At 45.6% G+C, this 25,913-nt stretch overlaps 1 protein-coding gene and 1 pseudogene across 1 annotated transcript; one reads left to right on the plus strand and one right to left on the minus strand.

The window, feature by feature from the left end:
* Window positions 1–13,067: 13,067 nt before the first annotated feature.
* On the minus strand, window positions 13,068–19,171 carry RAB39B (RAB39B, member RAS oncogene family). Its single transcript, XM_025460508.3, has 2 exons — window positions 18,923–19,171; window positions 13,068–16,025 (listed from the first exon to the last, which is right to left on the minus strand). The coding sequence occupies exons 1-2, from the start codon at window positions 19,135–19,137 to the stop codon at window positions 15,599–15,601; spliced, it is 642 nt and encodes a 213-aa protein (XP_025316293.1). The 5' UTR covers window positions 19,138–19,171; the 3' UTR covers window positions 13,068–15,598.
* A 3,330-nt stretch (window positions 19,172–22,501) lies between these two features.
* On the plus strand, window positions 22,502–23,162 carry LOC112668511 (cytochrome c oxidase subunit 5B, mitochondrial-like; annotated as a pseudogene).
* Window positions 23,163–25,913: the final 2,751 nt, after the last annotated feature.

Consider the following 25,913-nt stretch of genomic DNA (forward strand, 5'->3'; position numbering starts at 1 on the left):
AATGTCCTTCTTAATATTAGGACATGAATGATTTACTCAGTTTAATTCCATGAAAATTGAACTGAATATGAAGGAACACAGCTTTTTAGAGATAGTATCAATTAAAGAGCAAAATCAAGGTAATTTAATAAATGTATATAAATACCTAGTATATGTCAGGAATGGCATTCAGATGCTCATTTGGGAAAATGTAGAAAATAGAAAAGGCAATTTCCACTTGCAGTCCTCTTCACATTTCTGTGTCTTTCATTTCTTTATTATGCAGAGGTTTGTAAAACACGATTCAAATGATTTTGTTCTTATGATTTTTATCCTACTTTTTTCACTTGACATGCAACCTGCATTATTCCGTAGCGCTACTTACTCTATCGACATCGATTTACTAGTTTCGTACTAGCATTCTAATGGGTGAACTGGAGTAAACATACACATTGAGACATTTGGGTCGTTTTACACTTTTTCTGCATTATAAGTAACAAATCTGTAATTAACATTTTTACGTGAGGCTTTTGGATGTATTTAAGATTTTTCCTGAGACTCGCCAAAAACGGAACTAAGGAGCACGGTTTATGGCGTTTTTATTTCTGTAGTTTTGTCAGTAGTGACAGGAGGGGGTGATGGAAAGTGCCATCGTCATCTCACCCCGCCCCCGCCCCTGCCCTGCTCTGCCATATGGATGTTGGTGGCTGCAGTCAGAAGGACCTTATCCGGCCACATAGCCGGAACAAGACCCAGATCCAGTTCCTGTGTGAATTTCCTGCCCTCAGTACCGTGATGCCTCGCTCCTTTCTCTAGCAAGAACTAATAGCTAAGTTTGGCAGAAATGTTAACTGAACTTCAGTCCCTTAATGAATAATCCTCTCCTTTCTCTGCTATTCTCTGCTCTAAACCTCCGTGATACCTTAAGGTCTTGAGTCATTTCTTAAAGGTTTGTCTTGGTTGGTTTTAATCCTATATCCTTTTGATAGTGTTACGTGTGCCTATTCAGTGCGAACGTGGGATTGTGTTGTTTCTACAGACACTGGCTGAGTGCGTGCGCGGCACCTGTCATAACTGGTGTTGGGCTCAGCTATAGATTAAAACTCCCAAGCCCCTGATAGGCGATGTCCGACCCCAGTTTACTCTGAAGGACGTAAGACCCCGTGCCTGACCGTGGCTTTAGGTACGGTTCTTCTGTGGGAATTCTTGCGGCAGTCCCCACAGACTCCACAGACAGGTGGGGATTAGAAGCCAGAGGGACCGCTCCCTCTTAGAACAGCCCCCTGTGCATGGCATCCCCACCCTGGCCTGGGACAGACCCAGGAACAGGAGGTAGACTTATTTACGGGCACTCGCAGCCCTCTCGGCTCTCAGCTCAGACACCAGGTGCCACCCAGGGCCCTGTACCTGGTCCACAGCTGATGGTCCGCTTGCATCAGATTCCCAGGGCAACGAAGCTAGAAGGCTAATCCAGGGTCAGTTCCCCAACCTCGAAGGAGAAAGGGGGTTTGATACCTCTTGCTCATAGTGCCTTGAGTCTTGCATCATTACGAGCCCAGTTTTTGACAGGGACTGACTGACTTTTATAAGGCCCCTGGCTAAGAAAGGTTATAATAGTTCAGGTTTTTCATTTTTTAAAGTATTTTATGTATTTACCCATGAGAGACACAGAGAGAGAGAGAGAGAGAGGCAGAGACTGAGGCAGAGGAGCAGCAGGCCCCATGCAGGGAGCCCAACGTGGGACTCGATCCCGGGTCTCCAGGGTCACACCCTGGGCCGAAGGCAGGTGCTAAACCGCTGGGCCACCTGGGCTGCCCCTGTTTTGGAATTTTAACCCTACAATCAGCATCACAGAATCAGTGTGCCTGCTAATTAAGCATATTCTCCACATAGTAATACTCTTCTATATCCAGGGCGAGTACTGCTTATGTGACCCGTTGTGGGAGGAAAGTTTGAGACTTGAAGTGTTTGAACTTGGTTAATGAGCACAGAGCTGCTTTTCTTGTTAGTAGTGGCGCATGGCCCAGGATTCTGTGTGTGAGTGAAAACTTAGGTGTGGATTGTGCCTTAGAATTCAACTGTAGAATTTATTTTTGTTTGTTCCTTCTCTCTTGTCTGATGGCTTGTCGGCTGTAGCTAGGGCCACGTGAAACAAGAAGGATGCACGGTATATCTGAGCAGTTTCTTTATAAAGGATCATGCCTCTTGGTCATTTTTTAAAGATTTTATTTATTTACTCATGAGACACCCAGAGAGAGGCAGAGGGAGAAGCAGGCTCCCCATGGGGAGCCCGATGACTCTGGGATCCCAGGTCTCTGGGATCACATCCTGAGCCGAAGGCAGACTCTCAACCCCTGAGCCACCCAGGTGCCCCCTGGTCATGGTTTTCAAATAATTTTATGTTTAGTTGGTTGTGTGACAACTATTTGCCTTTTGGGGCTACTTTATTTGGAGGTAGGCCCTAACCAAATAGGAAATTTCTTCTAGATCTTTTAGGTGCTTGAGTAAACCCATCTTAGTCTGAATCGCTTTATTTTCCCCATATCAAACCTGTGTATTCTAGAGTAAAAAATACAATAATCAAAGTAGCAGCAGATGACATTCTCTTCGTTTCCATTAGTACACTCCAGACAGTAACAACAGCGACACATACATCCTTGGCCACTTCAGTGCATGTCTGGACTGGATTGGGCAATAATTTCTCGGTTTGAAGGGAGCATAAGAGTTCAATTAAAGTTGACCCTAGATACTTAATTTTCAACTCTACTATAGCTATTGGTTGTAGCACCAGAGCAAAACGGCAGTTCTAGCTTTGACATGGTAACATCAGGGTTGTTTGGTTAAAGAGTGGACTGATGGGGAAAGAAGGCTGGGTGGGTGGGAGAGGGATCCGTTTTATTTGACAGAAGGATTTCTCCGACAGAGGAAGGCGGGAGGAGCAAGGAATTTGGCTTTGGGGATAGGTGGAGACAGGCAAGCTGGGGACTAAGCCTGGAACCCCGTCCCTTCTTCCCTGCTCACTGTCATACCCCCTTTTGGACTCTACCTAGCCCACAGGTGAAAGTTGGCGACAGGAGGTTCTAAAAGTAGATGGGGTCCAAGCTGGTTCTGGGACAGATCTAGATATGGTCAGCATCAGGAAAATGGCTCGACCCTAGAAATGACTAAGGAAAGGGACATTTTTAAAGTATATAACAATACAAAGGCAAGAAATATGGTCAGGGCACTTCATAGAGCTCCAGTGTTTCATGTAGGACTCTGCATATGTCATGATACAAAATCATAAAGGCCATTACTGAATAATGGCAGATACTAGTATTTAAGTTCTTAAAAGTGGAGAAATACACTGAAATCCTGAACACTGGTTGTGGTGGTCACTAACCATATCCACGTTATGCATATATATATATTTTGTGAACCTGCCTCCCTCTGCTCCCTTCATTCCACCTCAGAAAATATTTCTATGAAATTGTAATTAATACAAGTATTTCAGAGTAACAGACTTTTAAATAAGTGTTTTGGATACTTTAAATGAGATGGCAAGGAATGTTCTAGAGAAGAAAATTTGGGGCCTTCTGTAGAGTCAAAACTGTCCCTTGTTAACATCTTTCGGGGCACCTGGGTGGCTCAGCGGTTGAGCGTCTGCCTTTGGCTCAGGTCATGATCCCTGGGGTCTTGGGATCGAGTCCCACGTGGGACTCCCCACAGGGAGCCTGCTTCTCCCTCTGCCTGTGTCTCTGCCTCTCTGTGTTTCTCATGAATACATAAAATCTTAAAAAAAAAAAAACCCTCAAATCTGTCATTTTGGTAAATCTTTCTGTATTCTGGATTCCAAAGAATCAGGTCACCGAGGACTTTGCAGTAGGAGTTCCAGTTAACTGTGTTTTTGATTTTTCTTTCTACTTTGAAATTTTCAAAACAAGATCCTGTTGTAGTGATAAAAGGTACCGTTATGACAAAGATGAAACCTTTTGTGCACAGGTATCTAAGTGTGTCAGAATATATAAAGTATTAGAAAATCAAGAAAAAAAAAGATCACAACATTAGCGGGAGCCTTAATACGCTATTCTCAGTCACTTAATGGGCAAATCCTCTGAGCAACATTTTCTGAGCATAACTCAGATAAATTAGGAATTAATAAAAGTCTCAAATCTGGAACATTTTAAATTCAAACACTACAAAATAGCTTTGAGGTAAAATGAATAAAAACTAGAATTGCAGGTTATTTTGGATTTAATGCAATGAGAAACAAGTAAGCTTAAAAACAAGGAGTCCAGGGGATCCCTGGGTGGCGCAGCGGTTTAGCGCCTGCCTTTGGCCCAGGGCGCGATCCTGGAGACCCGGGATCGAATCCCACGTCGGGCTCCCGGTGCATGGAGCCTGCTTCTCCCTCTGCCTGTGTCTCTGCCTCTCTCTCTCTCTCTCTGTGACTACCATAAATAAATAAAAATTAAAAAAAAAAAAAAAACAAAAAAAAAAACAAGGAGTCCGGATGAAAATATGAGCCCTTGATGCTAAACTCGAATGCGGAAATCCTATGACAACACACTAGCTTTTGCTGCCTCCATCAGTTAAGGTCAAGGCTGTTCTGTGTCCTAGGGTAATGCTGTTTCTCTCCGGCCTCATCGTCTCCCCTCCAGTCATACTGTCCTCCCAGAGCATTCCTTAGACCCTCCCACAGTCGCACCTGAGGCCTTGTCATCACCAATCACTGCCACCCCTTCCGATTCCCAACCTCAAGCCATTCTGTCCCAGCTTGGTTGGGATTTCGGGCTGAAGCACAGGAAAGGGAGGCCCCTGGGAACTGGAAAGAGGGAGGAGCTTGGGAAAGTGACCCCGGTATTGATTACAGACTGTGGGTTCATACGTGTTCCTTTTTTTAAAAAATATTTATTCATGAAAGACAGAGAGGCAGAGACACAGGCAGAGGGAGAAGCAGGCCCCAAGCAGGGAGCCCGATGTGGGACTCGATCCCGGGACTCCGGGATTACGTCCTGAGCCAAAGGCAGATGCTCAACCACTGAGCCACCCAGGCGTCCCTTCATACGTGTTCCTAGTCCGCATAGCAAAGAACTGAACAAAAGGATAGACCGCTGTCCAGTTTCTGGACTGGCTACCGTGGTGCACAGGCACAGGGAAGATCCAAGTGGCTCAGGAAAAGCCTTGAAAACTGACCGGCCAGGGGACCCCTGGGTGGCTCAGTGGTTGAGCGCCTGCCTTCGTCCCAGGGCGTGATCCTGGAGACCTGGGATCGCGTCCCACGTCGGGCTCCCTGCATGGAGCCTGCTTCTCCCTCTGCCTGGGTCTCTGCCTCTCTCTCTCTCTCTCCCTCTCTGTGACTATCATGAATAAATAGATAAAATCTTAAAAAAGAAAAAACCGAGCGGCCAATGGAATGACAGCACACAGAGGACAGGTTGGAACATGTGACCTGAACTTATCCAGAGACATTGTCAGCTCAAAAATACCACCGTTCTGCATAGACTTTAAGACCCAGGATTGCTTTATATTTAGAATGTTCAGAGTAAAATAAAAAGTAGTTGGCATGTAAAATACTGGAGAAACGTTCACGTGAAAAGAGACAAAACAGGAGTTTATGTAGATAACATGAAAAGTCAAAAAATTAGAGTGCAGAATAAGCAAAATTGAAAAAACCACAAACTGGTTCTTTAAAAAATACTGATGAAAATAGACAAGCCTCTAACAACTCTGAATCATAAAAGCAAAACCACTGAGCATTACAGGCGAGAGGTTTCTATGCACCGATACACAGATTGTGAAGTCGTACTAAGTACAACCGTGTGTGAACGCATTTGGAAATTTAGGTGGAATGCGTAACTCTCAAAGAAAATCTGTCGCCGTCCTCTCCTCACCGGGGCGTAGGCCACGTGCTGCTGTGGTAGTCCTCCGCGATCCCTGTGCCGCACGTCTGCTTGCAGGTCGGGGTGGCTCTGCTCCAGGCTCGGCTCACTCTGGAATCCCCGCTGATGGCTCAGCCTCTAGCAGGACAGTGACAGTCACATGACCAAGGCTACATCTTAGGAGAGAAGTATAACCCTATTCCAGGGAAGGACAATGAACAACAAGACGGTGGCTCTAATGGTTTATTTTATTTTTTATTTTTTTATTTTTTGCTCTAATGGTTTAAAACTGAATCTAACCATAACCCTGAAATAAATTGAAAAGATTATTAAAGATCTACATCCTCGGGATCCCTGGGTGGCGCAGTGGTTTAGTGCCTGCCTTTGGCCCAGGGCGCGATCCTGGAGACCCGGGATCGAATCCCACGTCGGGCTCCCGGTGCATGGAGCCTGCTTCTCCCTCTGCCTGTGTCTCTGCCTCTCTCTCTCTCTCTCTCTGTGACTATCATAAATAAATAAAAATTTTTAAAAAATCACTTTAAAAAAATAAAGATCTACATCCTCTTATGCAAAAAAAAAAAAGGAAAGAAGGTAGGAAAGAAAAAAGGAAAGAGAAGGAAGAGGGAAGGAAGAGAAAGAAAGGAAAGAGAAAAAGAGAGATGCTGGATGCAAAAGCTTTTCTGGGTGAGTTCTATCAAACTTCCAAGCAGCAGACCGCTCTGTTACTTAACTATTCTAGGATAGAGGAAAAGAAGACCGATATTTTCATCCATTTCATGATTTCATGAGACCAGAACAACCATGGTGCCACAACCTGACAGAAAGTACAAAAGATTACCATCTGCAATGAACGGTCAGTCCTTAAATTATTTTGCCATGTAAGTTGAGGACGTGCTGTATACGATTGCCTCCCATTGTAAAGCCCCAATATATAATAGTGTAGTTTTATAGAATACTATTTTGCTTTCTTTAATCCACAGTTTTTCAACTTTATGTGACTGTAAATCCTCTGCACATTCTTCTTAATCCCTGTGGAATTTTTGGAGATACTGTCGTGAACCAATTTCAAACATGAATAGACACAGATATCCTAATCAACTAATAGTGAATTAAATCAAGCTGTTTTAAAAATGTACCATGAAGGAGTACAGTTTTATTCTAAGAATGTAAAGAAATGTGGTTAAACATCAACAGATTTACTAATACAATTAATTACAAAAATAGGTTAAGGAAAAAAAATAAATAGGTTAAGGAAAAAACCCATTTGATTATCTCAGTGGGTACAAGAAAGGCATTTGAAAAATTCAACATACATTCTTTGTAAAAGGTCTTAGTAAAATAGTGACATATGGAAAAGTTCTATGACCTAATCAAGGTAATTCACGGTTAAAATGCTAGAAGCATTTAATCCATGTTCTAGCCAGTGTGGAAAGATGAGAAGAAGAAATGAAGTACAAATATTTGAAAGGAAGAGAGAAAATTATTATTTGTAGATTAGAGTCTACCTAGAAAACAGAAGAGATCAATTGAAAAACTGAAGTAATAAAATTCACTATGGTGTCTGGATACAAAATGCAAACATGCGTGTTTCCACAGATTTCCTGCACACTAGCAATGAACAGTTAGAATGTGTAATGAGAAAAAGAGCCCATTCAAATAAAACACAAATATCATTTATGAGGTATAAATATAAAGTATCTAGCAATAAATAGACAATAGCTAAAGCCTATAAGTGTGCGTGGTGAGCACCCGAAATCTAGTCTCAGGAAATTTCCAGTGTTCAATACACTATTCGTTACTAGTCATCATGCTGCTGTTCATTCTGCATAACTGCTTTCCACTCTCTGCTTCCATGTGTTTGAACTGTTTATATTCCACGTGTAAATGAGATCATGCAGTTGTTTTCTTTCTGTGTCTGGCTTTTTCACCGGATAAATGGGTAAAGAAATGGACACATTTATTCATAAGTTTTACTGTACTACAGGAAAATGCCAACATTTTGAAGGGAAAAAGGATCATATAAATATCCTGTGGAATTACCCAACTACAACAATGAAGTATTAGGGCAGGAATAGGTAAACGAATCAATGAACTATACAATGAGTGTCTAAAAAAACAAAGCCATATATCTATGACAATTTAATATTTGAAGGGAGTAGAATTCCCAATCATTGAAAAAAGAATGAATGAAGTATTCTATGGATAGTGTGGGGTAGGCAGCTAGCCATTTGGGGGAAATAGTTGTCTCTACCTCCACATCCTATACATAAGTCAATTCTTTTTTTTTTTTTTCATAAGTCAATTCTTAAAGAAACCCTAAATGGATTATAGGAGATCATAGGACAATGTTTTTCTAGTATTCGAGTGCAGAAGGCCTAGTAACACTAACGCTTTGGCCATAAAACTTTAAGAGACCAGGGTATACAAAATAAGGTACATGGTATGAAAATCAAAAGTTATAAAATGGGATCCAATAGACATTACGTTTTCTTTGCACCTTGTCCCCAGCCACCTGATTCTCCAACTTTAAGACAACTGTTTCCAGTTTCTTGAAGACAACATGTGAAGTAATGATTAATCAGTAAAATATGATTATAGAATTAGATAATGGTATTGTCTATTTAATATTAAAGACTTCTATATTAGTAAACACCATAAAGTTAAAAGAAAAGAAAAATATGAATATATTTTTTAAAAAGATTGTTTATTTGGGGGAGAGAGAGAGCATGAGCAGTGGGGGAGGAACAGGGGGAGCAGCAAAGGCAGAGGGAGAAGCAGGCTCCCCGCGGAGCAGGGAGCCTGAAGTTATGATCCCAGATCATAACCTGAGCCTAAGGCAGACGCTTAACCGACTGAGCCACCCAGGGGTCCCAACCGGAAAAGGTATCGTAGCATATGAGGTGGATAAAGAATCGATTTCCATATGTAAGGAAATCTTACTGATTAATAAGAAAAAAGCCAGCACCTTTTTATTAGTACTGTATTCATCCGCAAGCAGCAGAAAACCAGTAACGAAGTGTATGCAAATTTAAAATCTGTATTATTCTTCTCTTAGCTTTGCAAAGACTTCAGAGATTGGCAATAATACTCATTATAGACATTATCACACACTGTTTTGGGGCATTCAGTAAAACCTTTCTAGACAGCAGTCTGACTAATCAAAATTTTAAATGTGTATTTTTTTGATTCATGAATCCTACTTTTATGATTTTTTGACTTGACATAGTTGACGAAATACAGAAAGATACGTATACGCCGTAGAATTGCTTTACAACAGCAAAAATCGTACATGACCTACTATCTCCGTATGAGAAATCAGTAGCTCCTTGTATGTGCACACAGTATGATGCCGTCGGATCAGTTTGGAGACTTTCAGCTACAAGTGGAAATAATGGCCTAAACTAAAAAGGGATTTATTATCTCATGGAATAAGGAGTCAATATAGAGCGGCTCTAAGGGTAGTGAAATCTGTAGCTCAAGAGCATCGTGAAAGATCCAGGTTTCTTGTGTGTCTGCCATCTTCAGTATGTCAGCTAAGTCTTTTTCTGATCACATTCAGCAAACATGTACCAGGCAGTGACTGGCTGTGGAGATACAATAATAAGCAAAAATGGATGGCTCCTGCCCTCATACGTATTTACAAAAAAATTTACTGTATGTATACAGAAGGTAGCAGCACAGTATGTGCTTCATAATACCATTTATGAAAAAGATTCATTTAGGTGCAAACATATAACAAATCCCAAGCATTTTGTGAGTATGTTTACTGTGTGACATTTACCAAGTGCTAAGTATTTTATATGAATTCGCTCATGTCGTCCTCACAACAGTTCTGAGTTGAATATTATAATTTGGCAAATTGAACTCCAATAAAAAAGAATATTATAATTGTGCAATCTAATATATGTGTAAAGTGAGATTCTGAGAAATTGAATCATATATATATTAACTGGTAGAGTCAGAATCTGAACCCACATTGGTCTTACTCAAAATCCATACTCTTTTTTTTTTTTAATTTATTTATGATAGTCACCCAGAGAGAGAGAGAGGCAGAGACAGACACAGGCAGAGGGAGAAGCAGGCTCCATGCAGCAAACCTGACGTGGGATTCGACCCCGGGTCTCCAGGATCGCGCCCTGGGCCAAAGGCAGGCGCCAAACCGCTGCGCCACCAGGGATCCCCATACTCTTTTTTTTAATAAATTTATTTTTTATTGGTGTTCAATTTGCCAACGTACAGCTTAACACCCAGTGCTCATTCCGTCAAGTGCCCCCCTCAGTGCCCATCACCCAGTCACCCCCACCCCCCGCCCTCCTCCCCTTCCACCACCCCTAGTTCGTTTCCCAGAGTTCGGAGTCTCTCATGTTCTATCTCCCTTTCTGATATCTCCCACTTATTTTTTCTCCTTTCCCCTTTATTCCCTTTCACTATTTTTTATATTCCCCAAATGAGTGAGACCATATAATGTTTGTCCTTCTCCGATTGACTTATTTCACTCAGCATAATACCCTCCAGGTCCATCCATGTCGAAGCAAATAAAATCCATACTCTTAACCACCATGTAAATAACATTTTGAAAAGTAAAAAAAAAAAAAAAAAATCAATAAATAAAAAGTCTAGAAGGAACTAGGCCAAAACTTTAACTATCATTTTCTTTAGGAACTAATGACTTGAATGCTCCTGACCAGACCCAGGAGAAGGAGGGAAACAAAGTCAAAGGATGCATCGATAGACTGGCAGTGGGCAGTGGTTGATTCCCTGGAGGTTCCTAAGGAAGTGTAAAACAGGGTTCATGGGATAGAGTGGACAACCAGAACTTGTAATCACAGAGGTTTCAGAGGCTCTATAAAATCTGGTCATGCTTCAGGATAGGGCCTGCGTGTATGTTACGACGGGAAGTTATAGTCAAGATCATTGGACTAAAGTAGGGCAATAAGACAACCATTCATTGTAAAATTTACTGGTTATTCGAGCGTATGTGCATGTTACAGGTTGTAGAAACAATGGTGAACAACATGGATAAGATTCTCAAGTTTGCGGAACTTAGAACTGGAGAAGTTCTCAGAGGCCAGGTCATACGAGGCCGTGTAGCCATGTTAAGAGAGAGAAGGTTTATTTGAATTGAGTTTGGACTGTGCTGAGAAAGCAGGGGTGGGCTCTAAGTGGGGCAGTGACTTGATCTGTTCTATTTATTTTTATTTTTTTGTTTTCTGTTTTAAAAGGACCATTCTGGCTGTTTTATTGAGATTGTATCTTGGGGGAAGAACAGAAGGTAAGGTGACCACTTAGGAAGATATCAGAGTTGTTCGGGAAAGAGTTGATAGTAGCCTGGATAAAGGTCGTAGCCATGGAGATGGATATATTTAGATATTTTGAAGGTATTGTGAAGAGTTGACAGTGCTTGGCGCTGGGTCTGCTATGAGAGGCGGGGACAAGGGACGAATTAAGGATAACTGCTAAGTTTCTGTGTGGAACAAAGGGATGGATGGTGTGTTTCATTTATGAAGCTGAGAAAGATTGGGGTGCAAGGAACACGTGATAAAAATGGAGCTCCTGCCGGATGTGTTGAATGTGAGGCATTTGTGGCTGTTGAGTGGGCAAGTGGGCTGTATTGGATCATGCTCAGAGCGGGCTGCAGCGCTCCATGAGAGAACGGAGAGCAAGAAAAGAACTGGAAAAAGAAAAGAATTGGATCTCCGACAGAACCGAGGACCACAGCTTCCTAAGGGGCTTGGTGTAGGCAGAAATCGCTCCACCAGTGCTGTGCCGACAGAGGTCATCCGTGACTTCCTGCCCCTTGAACCCTACGGATGTATTTTGGTCCTAATATCTCATAAATCCCCTGCCGCACTGCAATACTACTTTTTCACTCCTTCCGGTGAAAGCAGACTCTCCAGGCTTCCCATTCTCTCCTCCTAAGTAAGTTTCTTTGCTCTTTACTGTACACCTGAAACTCTGTCGTTCCCCACGGAAGACTAAAGAATCACCCTCTATGTCGAACTGTCAAGAACAGCTTCTTTAGACTCGGGAAGCTGCTTGCAGGTTTGGAGGCTGTTGGTTTCAGAAGGTGATGGAGCTGAGGGAGAAATCCAGCCACTTGTCTCAGGAAAGAGAATTCCAGAGACAGTAAAGAGCAAGTACAAAGGCCCTGAGGTGTGAATGTGCTTGGTGTGTTGGAAGAACATTTCAACATCTCACCTAAGAGCCGGATTCGGGTTACTTTGAAGGTAGAGCCAGCATAACCAGATACATCAAACATGTACTATGAAGGAGAGCAGTCAAGGATGACTCCGAGGTTTTTGTCAAAAGTACACAGAAGGAGGAAGTTGCCATTTACTGAAGAAGGAAAGGTCATGGTAAGAACAAATTTGGGGGTAGGGGGTCGGGAATTAGCTAGTTTGGGGGCATTTTAAATTTCTGACACCTATTAGACATTCGAGTGGGAATGTTGGGTAGGCCGTTGGTTATGAAGGTCGGCAGTCCATGGCAAAGGGGCAAGCTGGACATATAAATCCAGGACTCATTGGCTGATGTGTGGTATTTGCAGCCACGGGACTGAATCAAGTCGCCAAAGAAATTCACTGAAGAAAAGATGACCCGTCCCTGGAGGTTTTAAGGTGAATGGAATGATAAACTATATTGAATGTCGTCGCGTGGGTGGCTTTCCCTTTCTACCTTTGTCCCTTCCTCCCTCCTTCACTCATGACTATAAAAATGATAAAGCTGTGCGGCGTCCAGCCTTCCTCTGCCCAGACTCGGAATCAAACATCTTTCCCTCTTTCCCCCTCCCCCGAATGTGTACCATGAACTCCATGCACTGTTGTGAACTATTGTGTTCTGATCTGTGTCCCACACCACAGGGGACCCTGACACAAACAGCATTTTTGCCATAGAGTGGGACCCGAAAGAGCCGAGGCGACCGAGCCTGGGGAACAGAAGACTTTCCAGGGATGGATGACAGTAGTTGGGATCTGCTCCCTGGGGTCAGAATTAAGATCCTTGACTAAACCTGGCAGTCATTCGACTTGAGGCTTGCTAGAACCAACTTTGCCAAAGGTGGCATGGGATTCTCAGGCAGTGGCGAGGCCTCTGTGACTTTCAACATGATGATTATATGACTTTCTAAAAATCATATTCCTGTTCTGGCTTTGAGATGTTTGCATGCTGTGCGTCAGACCTAACCGATAGCCTTTGTAGTGGAAATAGCTACAACACACACTTGAAATCTCACAGTCACGTAATCAACCATTTTACTAAATACAAGCAAATTCTCATTCACATACAGCTAAAGAAAACATTTTTTTCCACATTTCATTACAATGCACAACAAAGTGAGGGAAAGTTTACAGTACATTTTATTCTGGAATAGGAGACAATCTAATCCAACATGCAGTTGTGGTCTTTGTTACAAGTTAGTTGATCTTTTCTTTTACCTATGTAGTAAAATAGCTTCTAAAGCTTTATCCTTAGTATTGTATTAACACCTGATTTTTTCACACGTATTTTCTAAAACCCACTTATTGCAGTGACAACAGCACTGAATTCTACTAAAATGATTTTTAAGATTTCTAGAACTTGTGTAAGCAATTAAGCTCAGCCACCTTTGCTGGGTCCTATGCTGAGTATTTTTAAACCTGCCTAAAACAATGCAAGGAATGGGAACAGTATACATAGAGTGTATTTGAGACAAGAAAACCATAAAGAAGTTTTGTTTCTCTACTCTTTTGGAACTGACAGGATCCACTCAACTCACTTATGCACTGGGAAATCTTGCTTCCAGAATCTTCTTGATATAATTCACTATAGTAGTCGATGAAACTTTGCATCACTCCCACTGACCATCTTTTATTTGCCTTCTAAAACCACAAAGCTGGCAACTTAATGACTCCACCCAAGCCAGGTCATGTGAAATGAATGTTGAGGTGATGATTGATTCACTTGTAGTTGATGCTGCAGGTTCGTCCGAGGCGGTTGTTTCCGTAGTTTTCATTATTTGGCTGCTTCATTCTGGCGGAAGTTAAGTTCTCAAACTTTGTTCAGATTCAGTCACATTCATACTGAAGTTCAATATTATATGTCACAGCAATTTACCATCGCCAGGCTTTCCTATCACAATGGATACGCGACACCTGACTACTCAGAATTGTTTTCTCACTGGGAAAAGTATGGCTTTTGCCTAGCTCGACTGGCTACAATCCAGAGAATAATTTAAAGCACGATCTCTCTTCAAGAACGTAATGGAACCTTAAGCCAACCATCTCGATTTTCTGATGTAGTTAGTTAGATGTCTGTTCACCTGAGAATTAAGAGCTGACTCTCTAGGGTAGACAAGGACCCAGTGTAGGTATATGGCAAACAGGTGGCTAAGGTCATTGTGAGGTGAGTGTCTTATCCCCATCCCACCCCCCATTGCTGTATTTGGTTCCTTTCAAGGATCTGTCCACTGTGTTTCAGTGACAAGAACACTTGTAGCCCACACAGTTTTAATGTTCTTAGTTGTGCAATCATTCACTTGTTTAAAGCCCTCTTGTCATTAATACCTGAATTGGCTTTACCTTTTGTTTCATCCCCGGGTTCCCTTAGGATTATAGCTGAGTCGTGAGCAATAAGGAAACATATCCTAACACGCAGAGAACATTTATTTACAGTCATATCTCTTCCAAAGTAAACAAATGAGTAACAGTTCATTCATCTGACAGCAGGAACAAGATGATGCCGTGGGGCACGGGCTAGCAGTCGGTAGACCTTCCCCTTAGCCAAGTGAGTCTCCTGCTTCTTAGTTTACTCTCTTGTAAAATGGGGAAGAAAACCTCACAGGCCTGTTGTGATGATCAGTAAGTAATTCAGGGGACCGTGGAGCACGTGCGAGGGCCACAGCGCCTCTTGCTGGGCGGGTGCTCAGTGCAGGGTCGATTAGCAAACGTTTGCCCCCGGGGCTCGTTTCACAGGCCGTCCCTGTACCTGTGCGTTGCCGCCGGGCCCCTGAAGACAGCCAGGTGAACCCCTAGGCATGGTCGCGGGGGACAGAGGGTAGGGCATGGATCGCGAGGTTTCTTTGTTCTACTTATCTGCTAATTTGCATGGGACGGTTCCTTGCACACGGTTGGTTACTCCATCACCAGGGTGCGCGTTTGCTGGGCCGCGGGAACACGGTATGCGCAGTGCCCCCCCTTTTCACAGTCCCACCAGTCTTACTAGAACAACAGGCCTTGAGAGGGTCTTAGGAAATAGCTGGTCCGTGCCCCTCATTCTACAGGTGAGCTGTGTAGAGGCTGGTCGGTACCTTTTGACCAGACCCAGCACACCCACTTGGTGTAGGCCACTCTCACTGATGAAGTCGATCTCACACTCCTTTTTAGTGCTGCTAATCGTTTCCAATGTGAGACTGTTCCCCCCCTGACAGATTTCTTTACGTGTGTGACCTACGAGTGAGCTGAAACAGCAAGGAATCGTTTTCCTGTCTATGGGGGTCTTTCTCTGGAGCCTAGCTCCCCGACCCTCAGCCCCTTGGCCCGTGGTGCAGGGACGGCACACGGAGCAGCCAAGGCCCAGACCGGGCCACAAACAGCGCCTGGCCCACGTCGCTCAGTCGGGCTCCCACGCCCCCCCCCCCACGGCCTGGCATAGACGCCTCGAGAAGGAGGCTCACTGGGGATGTAAAATGGAGGTTGAGTCCACTCAGTCACGCAGGGATTCTTTTCCTTTCGATCACTTGTGAGTTCAGGTGGGAGAGCGTGGTTTGGAAATAAAACGACTGACTAGCACAGACATCTCCTTTCTGATTTGACGACCTCTTCTGAAGAGTGAACCACATTCGGCACAAATCCACTCTTCACCCCTTCCCATCCCTCCTGGATCGTGATATCCCCCCTTTTAACCAGCTCATATATGTCTCTCGTCAGGTCTGTGAAGGCCTTCTCCACGTTAATGGCATCTCGGGCTGACGTTTCAATGTACTTCATGCCGTACGCAGCCGCCAGTTTCTCTGCCTCGTGGCGAGTCACTTGCCTCTGAGTATCCAGGTCACACTTGTGACCCACCAGAACAAACACAATTTGGTAGGGCTGAACGTGTACTTTGGTCTCTTCTAACCACTCATGGACATTCTGGAAGGACCTGCGGTTGGTAATGTCAAATAAGAGAAGGCCACCTACTGAGTTCCTGTAGTAGGCGCGAGTGATGGATCTACAACACAAGAGAGAGGTACAGTCAAGGCCATGGCCAAAGCGCCGCACTGCATTCTACTCACATAGTGTGTTCGAGTGTGTCCGCTCAGGGACATGGTCCTCGAGGAAACATGCGCTGCTGTTTTCTAGACAATGGAATGCAAGTGTCCTCCTCTAAGAGTGATCATCCATGAAATTTCAAAGGGGCAGACTCTGACATGGTATCTTCTAGAAATGACTGCTCATGGCCTTACAGGCAATTTTCACCCAATTCAGGTAGAAGCACAGCTCAGTCTCCCACCCTGGCAAAACGGGGTGCCGAAGGCCCAGGGCGTTACGAAGAAAAACGAAAGGATGAATGTCAGAGTGTTCTCTGACCTGGGGAGCTCATGACAGATTCTAGTAGTTGACCCAGAATCTAAAAGATTAGAAATGGGGGCGCCTGGGGGGCTCAGCAGTTGGGTGTCTGCCTTTGGCCCAAGCCGTGACCCGGGGGTCCCGGGATCGAGTCCCGCATCGGGCTCCCCGCAGGGAGCCTGCTCCTCCCTCTGCCTGTGTCTCTGCCTCTCTCTCTCTCTGTGTGTGTGTGTGTGTGTGTGTCTCTCATGACCCAATCAATAAAATCTTTAAACAAGGCTCAGAATGAATAAATTCATGCTAGTTGACAGAAAATGTTCATGAGGATATATAGGCATAGGTTCCCGTTTATCAGTCTTCTCTGAGGAGAAACACATTCCATTTTTTATTTTCTAGGCCATGTGGAAATAGGAACATCGCGAATGGTCTGCAAAGGTGTGGAGCACAGTGCCTGTCAGCCCTGCTTCCTGACACGTCTCAGAGAGGCTGACTCAGGAGCTACCACTTGGGAAAAGTGCCGAAACAGCAAAAATTCCCCCTGAAAATGATATGACTTACTTAAGGCGGTGCACTTAGAGTATCTCTAAAGCCTAAAGGTCTACGTTCTAAAGCCTACGCTGTACCCTAAAAGGGCGAACGTCCTCCAATGTTTTAGCTTCTTGACTTGAGCATAGACACGTGACGGTACTTTGCGTAGAGCAGATTAGGGCTTACTAGAGGGTGTCGAACCACTTGCCTCTACAATCACCCGCTTTAGACTGCTGTGCTTTTTGACCTATGTCTATTTTTAGGTTTTCCATCTCCTTGGATGAGAAAGATAAACAATGGGGGACTCAATCGCTTAAGGCTTAGGACAAATGGCCCAGTGACAAGAGAACAAACACTGTCCAGGGAATTAAAGCCCAAGCTACATGATGGTAAGAACGCACGTCACGAATGAGTCCAAGTCTCCGGAGCCAGGCATAGGAGCCCCGGAGACTGAAAGCATTTCTGATTCTCTGATGTTTCCAGGCTCCCGGAGACGGGCGGGTGTCATCAGAAAATTCAGTGTGAACAGACGTTTTGATTCGTGAACAACTTGGTTCAGGGAGTCAGTGAGCAAGCTGTACAGGGGCCCCGTCCAAACTCTACAAGACGTTATGCTACTAATGGTCTGTGAGTGTGTGGAAAGTGACAAAGGCCTTTACAGACACAGCACGAGGCTGCAGGAAAATCAAATCCTTCCGTTAATCAAAATATTTTCTTGAGGTTAAAAGATCAATGAGAAACGAGGAAAATATTGTGTGACCTACATGGCAGAGAAGGATAGTGATCCACAAAGAAGTCTCACAAATCATGATCACCCGATAAATACTGAGCCATGGGCAGGGAACGGCTGTTCATACAGGAAGAGATTCCGATAAACAGACAAAAGGCACCTTTCTTCCCTTCTGACATGAGAAATGCAGCCACGAATGCCAAGTGACCCAGTGCAGGGATCTTTGCCACCGGGTGCTTTGTGGGAGTTCAGGGGCGCGGGGGGAAGGGGGGGGCACCAGTTCGTGGTCAGCTGTCCCTGTGCTGTTCTTCAGCGCCCTGGCCAGTGCTCCCTGTGCTCAGTGTTCAGTAGAGAAATGAATAAATAACCATAAATAGATCTGAACACCAACAGGGCCATTGAGTCCTTTTGATCTAGTCCCTGCTGCTTTACGGGACTTCGGCTCCAGTTGTTCTGTGAAAGTTCCCTGTGTACCCTGCTCTCTGTCCCTTGCCCCTGGGCTTTTCCCGGCTCTGCTTGGGCAGTCCTACTCCTCAGGCCTCCTGTCCCCGGGTCGCCTGGTGTGTGTTCAGGCCTATGGTCACCCACCATGCCCACTGCCCAGGAACAACAAAGGGTTGTGGCAGCAAAGTACACCTGTTCCTCGATTACTCGTTACCCGCGGAGCGTCGCAGTAGGGACTGGGCATCCTGCTACGGCCACCAGCACGGCTCTCTGGAGGGTGGCTGCCGGCTCTGTCATTCCTGCCACTGAGCCAGCGCGGAGGTGCCGCGAGGGGAGGGCCTGTGTGTGTTTTGTTTACGAGGCATCCTCTAGTGTGTCTCGGGCGGTTTCCCCAGAAACCAGCCCGGCGCGTGCCTGCGGTGCGGGATGAGTGCGTGTGCGCTCGCCGGGGGCACCGTCCGCGGGACCTCCTGCACCTGATTGTGCGTGGCCCCGTGCGGGCCTCTGTGTGTGTCAGGAGCTGTGTGTGCCTGTCGTGTGTCTCGAGCTGTCAGTGATGTTGGGATGACCTGGAAACATCTTGGCAAAGTAATGCAGAACGGGGCCGGCTTGCAGCGCTCGGTCCCCGCCGCTTCGCCGGGCGCCCGGGCGCAGCCCGCAGGGAGCGTGGTGCAAGCCCGCGGGTCCCCGACCCGCCTTCCCTGCGGGGCCTGCACTCGGGGCAGCGGCAGCGGGGCCGGGCCGGCGTCCCCGGAGCCCCGGGGCCGTCCCCGCCGCCGCGGCCGGGCCGTCCGTCCCCCGGGACTGCGCCTTCCCCGCAGACCCTCCCGCCGCTCGCGGCCCCGGTGCGCTCCCACCTGAACCTCTCCTGACCCGCCGTGTCCCAGATCTGCAGCTTGATGCGTTTCCCCGGCTCGATCTCCACCAGCCGGGAGAAGAAATCCACCCCCACCGTGGGGTCCGAGACCTGGGCGAAGCGGCCCTCGGTGAAGCGGCGGATGAGGCAGGACTTGCCCACCGTGGAGTCCCCGATGACAATGAGGCGGAACTGGTACAGCCAGATGGCCTCCATGGCGGGGCCGGGGCCGGGGCCGGGGCCGGGGCCGGGGCGGGGGCGCGGCGGGGCGGGGGCGCGGCCCGGGGCGGTCTAGGTCGGCCGCGGGCGCATCGCTGGCCCCGGAGCCCGAGGCGCCGTAGGCCCAGGCGCGGCGACAGCGCGGGGACGGGCGCCGCGCTCGCCGAGGTGATGAAATGGCAGCAGCATCAGCACCGCGCTCTGACTCATCACCGACTCCGCGTTACTGTAATCCCGCGCGTAGACGCGACGCCCCGGGCCGCCGCACTACCTGGAAGAGCGGCGCACGCAGAAACCGCGCCTCGTCGCCTGCCCCGCCCCGCCCCGCCGCGTCCCCGGCTCACCCGGCGCCGAAGGGCGAAAGCGGCCAAGGCGGGCGACGGGGCGCGCAGCAAGGCGCCCGGCCCTCCCGTGACCCCGAGGATGCTCCCGGCGCGGGACGCGGCCCTGCGGGCGCGCTGCCAGGCGAGTGCACGGACCCGGCACGCTCCGCCGCGGCCCCGGCCACAGCCCTGGGTCCCGCGCGCTGGAGAAGGAGTCGCTGGCGCCGGCCCTGGCCGACGCGCGGTCCCTGCGGCTGGCGCTGCGGACGCCCTGGGCGCACGGTCCGCAGGGACCGCGGAGGCCAACGCGACGAGGCTCCCCCGTGCGATGCGTGCGCGCGCTCTGTGCGGACGCTCAGCCGCTCCACGTCGCCCTAGCACTGCGGGGAATGCCCAGTGCTTCACTTTTTCTTTTTCCTTCTTTTTTTTTTTTTTTTTTCCCCCCCGAGCACCGTCCCCCATCCTGTCGGAATTCTGGCCAATCCGATGGAGATGAAAAGGTCCCCGTCGCTTGCTGTCGCATTTCCCTGACCAGCTCGGTGCCAGTGCCGTGCAGTGCCCACTTGCGTGCTGGCGTCTTAGGCCAAGGGCCCGTCCAAACCCTTTGTTCTGTTTCTAGAGATGCAACGCCCCGGCCTGCCCGCGCCATTAAAAACCGGGTTGATTGATGTTTGACCCGCACAGCGCGCTCTTGGCTCCCTGGAGAGTAGGCTCAGGGGCTGTTAGTAGAGTGACTGACAGTTGTGCGACCATCACTACAGTCAGTTTGAAGATGATTTCATCACCCCCAAAACAGCTGTTTGGGGGTGATGTTTAGCCCATCACCCCTCTATCATCCTTCCCTCCTAGTCCTAGGCACCCGCTAACGCACTTGCTATGTCTACAGACTTCCTTATTGTGCACATTTCACTTAAAGGGAATCATGCACTATGTGGACTTTTTAATGTTCTGGACTTTTCACCTAAAGGGGATCATGGAATATGTGAACTTTTATATTCTGGACATATCACTTAAAGGGAATCCTACAATATGCGGACCTTTATAACTAGCTTCTTTCACTTACCATGATGTTTTAGACGTGCACGTACACTCCTTTTTATGGCTGAGTAGCGTTCCACTGTGCGGATGTCCTATAATGTTTACCCGTTGATCTATCGATGGACTTTTGGGTTCTTTCCACCTTTGCCTATTATAAATAATGCTGCTATGGACATGTGTGTACGAATGTTGCTTTGAGCACACTTTTTGAACTCTTTTGTCTTTGCACCCAGGGGTGGAAATCCTGAGTTCAATAGTGACTGTACGAAGAATGCTTTGACGACCTGCCGCACTGTTTTCGACACTGGCTGCAATGTTTGACACTTCTGATTTCTCCACAACTTCCCCAGCACTTGTGGTTTTCTGACTTTTTGATTCTATTTTTTTTTAATTTTTATTTATTTATGATAGTCACACAGTGAGAGAGAGAGAGAGGCAGAGACACAGGCAGAGGGAGAAGCAGGCTCCATGCACCGGGAGCCTGACGTGGGATTCGATCCCGGGTCTCCAGGATCGCGCCCTGGGCCAAAGGCAGGCGCTAAACCGCTGCGCCACCCAGGGATCCCCTGACTTTTTGATTCTAGACACGTGTGGTGCGTGTGAGCTGGTATAGCTCATCGTGTTGTTTTTTATTTTTTTGGTTCATCGTGGCTTTGATTTGCTTTTCCCTGAGGACTAGTGGCAATGTGCATATTTTAACACTCTTACTGGCCATTTGTGCACCTTCCTTGAAGAGATGTAGACTCACATCCTTTCCCCATTTTTAAACTGGGTTGTCTTTTTATTATTGAGTCGTAAGAGTTGTTTATATGTGCTAGGTACAAGTCCTTTATCGGATACGTTATTTGTACATATCTCTCCCATTTTCTTTACACTTTTTGCAATTTCTTGAGAGCGTCCTTTGAAGCACAAAATCTTACATTTTGGTGAAATACAAGTCGTCTTTTCCCCCCTTTTGTTGCTCATGCTTCTGGTGTCACGTCTGAGAGTCCTTTGCCAAATCCAAGGTAATGAAGATTTACTCCTGTGTTTTTTTCTAAGATTTTTGGAGTTTTAACATCCATTTACCTCAATGCCCTATTTCGAGTTGATTTCTGCATATGCTGTGAGATAGGGGTCAACTTCCTTCTCTCGCGTATGGATATGTAATTGTCCAAGCACTGTTTGTTGGGAGAGGTGATTCTTTCCCCGTTGAAGGATTTTGGCACCCTTGTTGAAAATCAGTTGACTCTACGTGTTTCTTTCTGGACTCTCAATTTTATTCTGTAGCGTTGTATGTCTACTCTTATGCCAGTAACACGTGGTCTTGGTTGTTGTGGCTTTGTAGTAAGTTTTGAAATCAGAAGTGTGAGTCCTCCTCCTGTGTTCTTTTCCAAGATTCTTTCGGTTATTTGGGGCCTCTTTTTTTTGGGGGGGGGGGTGATTCTTTTAATTCCATATGAGTTTTAAGATTAGCTTGTCTATTTTTGCAGATCAGGTAGCTGGGATATTGAGATTATATTAAATTCACAGATCTATTTGAGGTATATTCATCTTAATAAAGCTAAGATTAATTAAGTCTTCTAATGCTTGAACATGCAATATCTTTCCATAATTTAGGTCTTTTTAAATATTTCCTTTTTTTTTGGATTTTATTTATTTATTATTAATGAGAGACAGAAGAGAGAGAGAGAGGCAGAGACCCAGGCAGAGGGAGAAGCAGGCTCCATGCAGGACTCGATCCTGGGTCTCCAGGATCACACCCTGGGCCGAAGGCGGCGCTAAACCGCTGAGCCACCCGGGCTGCCCAAGATTTCTTTTAACAATTTTTTTTTTTAGTTTTCAGTTTACAAGTCTTTTTTTTTTTTTAATGTTTGATCTTTTCAGTTTACAAGTCTTACACTTCTTTGGCTGTGTCTAAGTATTCCATTCTTTTTGATGCTGTTGCGAATGAAGTTTTCTTATTTTCATTTTCAGACTGTTCATTGTAAGTGTTTAAAAATACAACAGACGTGGACGTGATGGCTTCGAGGTCACTTTGTGGAGTTGAAGCGCTGGCTGCGCAAGACCTCAGGGCCACAGTCCCCATGGAGTCGCCACAGTCCACCCCGTGGCACTGGGAGGTGGTGTTCCTACTGAGATGAGCAGGCAACTGGGCTGCAGAGGGAGGTCATGATGAGTGCACAGAAGGGGCTGGACCCATAAATATGCTGGTCCCATAGACACCTTCAAGCACGAAGGCCCACCCTAATTTAGTCCCATCTATCACCAACAAATAGTGGGTTGCATCTTTGAATAGGTCAATAGTGTGTTCATCTTGTTCTGGCCACGCAGAGGTGAGATCAGTGATGCCCTAGCTGAGGAACCCATTACAAGCTGGTGCCCTACCAGTTGGCCCACCCAGTTTTGCACTAACTTACTCAAAATGAGCTATCAAGTTTCTTCTTTCCCCTAAAGACCAGCCATCGCATTGGCTTCTTCTCGTGCCCCCCACCCACCCAATACAATAGATTTTTAATTGATTTTATAATTTCCAGTCCTGCCAAACTCACTTACTAGTTCTCATGGTAATTGTCAGGGTGTTCCAAATGATTTGGTCAAACCGCTTGTCTGCAACTGATCATGTGAAATAAGATGATCGTGTGCTTTTTGTTTTTTTATTCTATTAATGTATGACATTAATTGATTTTTGGATGCTGAGTTAACCTTGCTTTCCTCGTATAAATCCCACTTGATCGTGGTGTATAATTTATTAAATATGTTTTTAGAGTTGATTTGCTAGTATTTTGTTGAGGATTTCTGCATTCAGCTTCATAGTATTTATTGGTCTGTAGTTTTCTTTTATTGTGACGTCTTCCTCTAGTTTTAGCATCAGGATAATATTGGTCTCATGGCATGGGTTCAGAAGTATTCCTTCCTCTTCTGCTATTTGGAAGATTGTGAAGAATTGGTTTTAATTCTTTTTAAATGGTTGCTAAGACTCAACCCATTTGGGCCTGGGCTTTTCTCTGGGGGTAGTATTTTGATTACTAATTCAATCTCTTCACTTGTTATAGGTCTTTTCAGATTATTTCTTGCTTTTTAAACATTTTTTTAAAGATTTTATTGATTTATTCATGAGAGACAGAGAGAGAGCGCGAGGCAGAGACACAGGCAGAGGGAGAAGCAGGCTCCATGCAGGGAGCCCGACGTGGGACTCGATCCCAGGTCTCCAGGATCACGCCCTGGGCTGAAGGCAGCACTAAACCACTGAACCACCAGCGCTGCCCTCTTTAAAGATTTTTAAATGTATTTTATTTAACCAAATATATCCAAAAACTATCATCGATTTTATAATCATTCAATTTACGACGAATATAAGATTATGAATGAAATGTTAGTAATTTTTGTTCTACGTGTCAGAAATTTGGTGTTTATTAGAGACACCTGCAGCAAGCACATCTCAACTTGCACCAGCATAGTCACATGTCTTGTGTCGGTGCAACCCCCACAGCTGCATCCTCCCCCTGCAACTCCTTCTCAAGACCCGCTGGCTAGTGACCTAGGCCTCACCCCACTCTCCTCTCAGGTTACATCACAGAGCTCACAGGCACGGAAGTGGGGGTACATATACTCACCCTGTCTAGCGTGCTCAGATGCTTACTTTCTCCCCACCTCAAGGCACCCAAGTTCTTTTTTTTTTTAGATTTTATTTATTTATTCATGATAGACACAGAGGAGAGAGAGGCACAGACACAGGCAGAGGGAGAAGCAGGCTCCAAGCTGGGAGCCCGACGCGAGACTGATCCCGGGACTCCAGGGTCGCGCCCTGGGCCAAAGGCAGTCGCTAAACCGCCGAGCCACCCAGGGATCCCTGGGCACCCAAGTTCTAAAAGGAAGCGATGGTCACCACAAAGCCACGGGGGTGGCTGGTCGGCCAGCTGGCCACTGGTGTTAAAAGGCCAGAGGCAGGAGTCTGAAGCCCCTATAAGTATCTCACCCCCAATGGCCCTCCGCTCTAGCTGCTGTTTCTTGAGTCAGCTTCAGCACTTTGTATGTTGGTAGGAATTTTTCCATTTCATCGAAGTTATCCAATTTGTTGGCATACACTTGTTCATAGCATTCTTTTTTTTTTAATTTTTATTTATTTATGATAGTAACAGAGAGAGAGAGAGAGAGAGAGGCAGAGACACAGGCAGAGGGAGAAGCAGGGTCCATGCACCAGAATCCCGATGTGGGATTCGATCCCGGGTCTCCAGGATCGCGCCCTGGGCCAAAGGCAAGCGCCAAACCGCTGCGCCACCCAGGGATCCCTGTTCATAGCATTCTTTTATGATCCTTTTAAATTTTGTAAGGTCAGTAGTAATATCCCCTCTTTCATTTCTGATTCTAGTAATCTGAGTCTTCCCTCTCTCTTTTTTTCTTGGTCAATCTAGCTAAAAGTTTGTCGATTTTGTTGATCTTTTCAAAGAACCAACAATTTTTGTTGATTCTATTTTTAATTTACTTTCCACTTCATTTATCTCTGGTAGAAATTTAGTATTTCCTGCCTTCACCTTTATTTATTTTTCTTTTTTTTTCTCTTTTAAAGATTTTATTTATTTATTCATGATAGACACAGAGAGGAGAGAGAGGCAGAGACCCAGGCAGAGGGAGAAGCAGGCTCCACGCTGGGAGCCCGACGTGGGACTCCATCCTGGGCCTCCAGGATCACACCCCGGACTGAAGGTGGTGCTAAACCGCTGAGCCCCCCGGGCTGCCCCTTTCACCTTGATTTACTTTTAGTTTTCTTATCTTTCTTCTAGTTTCTTAAGGTGTAAGGAGATCTTCGTTTTTTTAAACAGTCATGTACAACTATAAACTTCCCCCTCAGCACTGCTTTATCTCCATCTCATAAATTTTGGTATCCTGTGTCTTTGTTTTCATTAATCTCAAATTGTATTCTGATTTCTACTTTGAATTCTTTTTTGAGCCATTTGTTATTTGGGAGTGTTTGGTTTAATTTCTATGTATTTGTGTGTTTCCCACATTTTTTCTTGCTCTTGATTTTGAATTGTATTCCATGTGGTCTTAGAATGTACTTTATATGGTTTGTATCCTCTTAAATTTCTTGAAGTCATTTTATGGCTTACCATACGGGCTTATTCTGGACAATACTCCATGTGCACTTGAAAAAATGTATATTCTGTTTTTGGGTGTCGTGTTCTATATATGTGTCTTAGGTATAGTTGTTTTTTTTTTTTTTTATTTTGGTCTAGTTGGTTTTTAGTGTTGTACAAGCCTTCTATTTTCTTCTTGATCTTCTATAGAGTTGTCCTAGCCACTATCGGAGGTGAGGTGTAAAGTCTTCAACTATTTTTATAAAGATTTTATTTATTTATTCATGAGAGACAGACACACACACACACACACACACACAGAGAGACAGAGAGAGGCAGAGACACGGGCAGAGGG

This window comes from Canis lupus, chromosome X (genome assembly GCF_003254725.2).
Source record: "Canis lupus dingo isolate Sandy chromosome X, ASM325472v2, whole genome shotgun sequence".
Lineage (NCBI taxonomy): Eukaryota > Metazoa > Chordata > Mammalia > Carnivora > Canidae > Canis > Canis lupus.

Coding starts and splice junctions, on each gene's coding strand:
- RAB39B (XM_025460508.3), bottom strand. CDS start 19,137: ATGGAGGCCATCTGGCTGTACCAGTTCCGCCTCATTGTCATCGGGGAC. Junction 16,026..18,922: donor GCGGGTCAGGAGAGGTTCAG/GTGGGAGCGCAC, acceptor CTTGTGTTGTAG/ATCCATCACTCGCGCCTACT.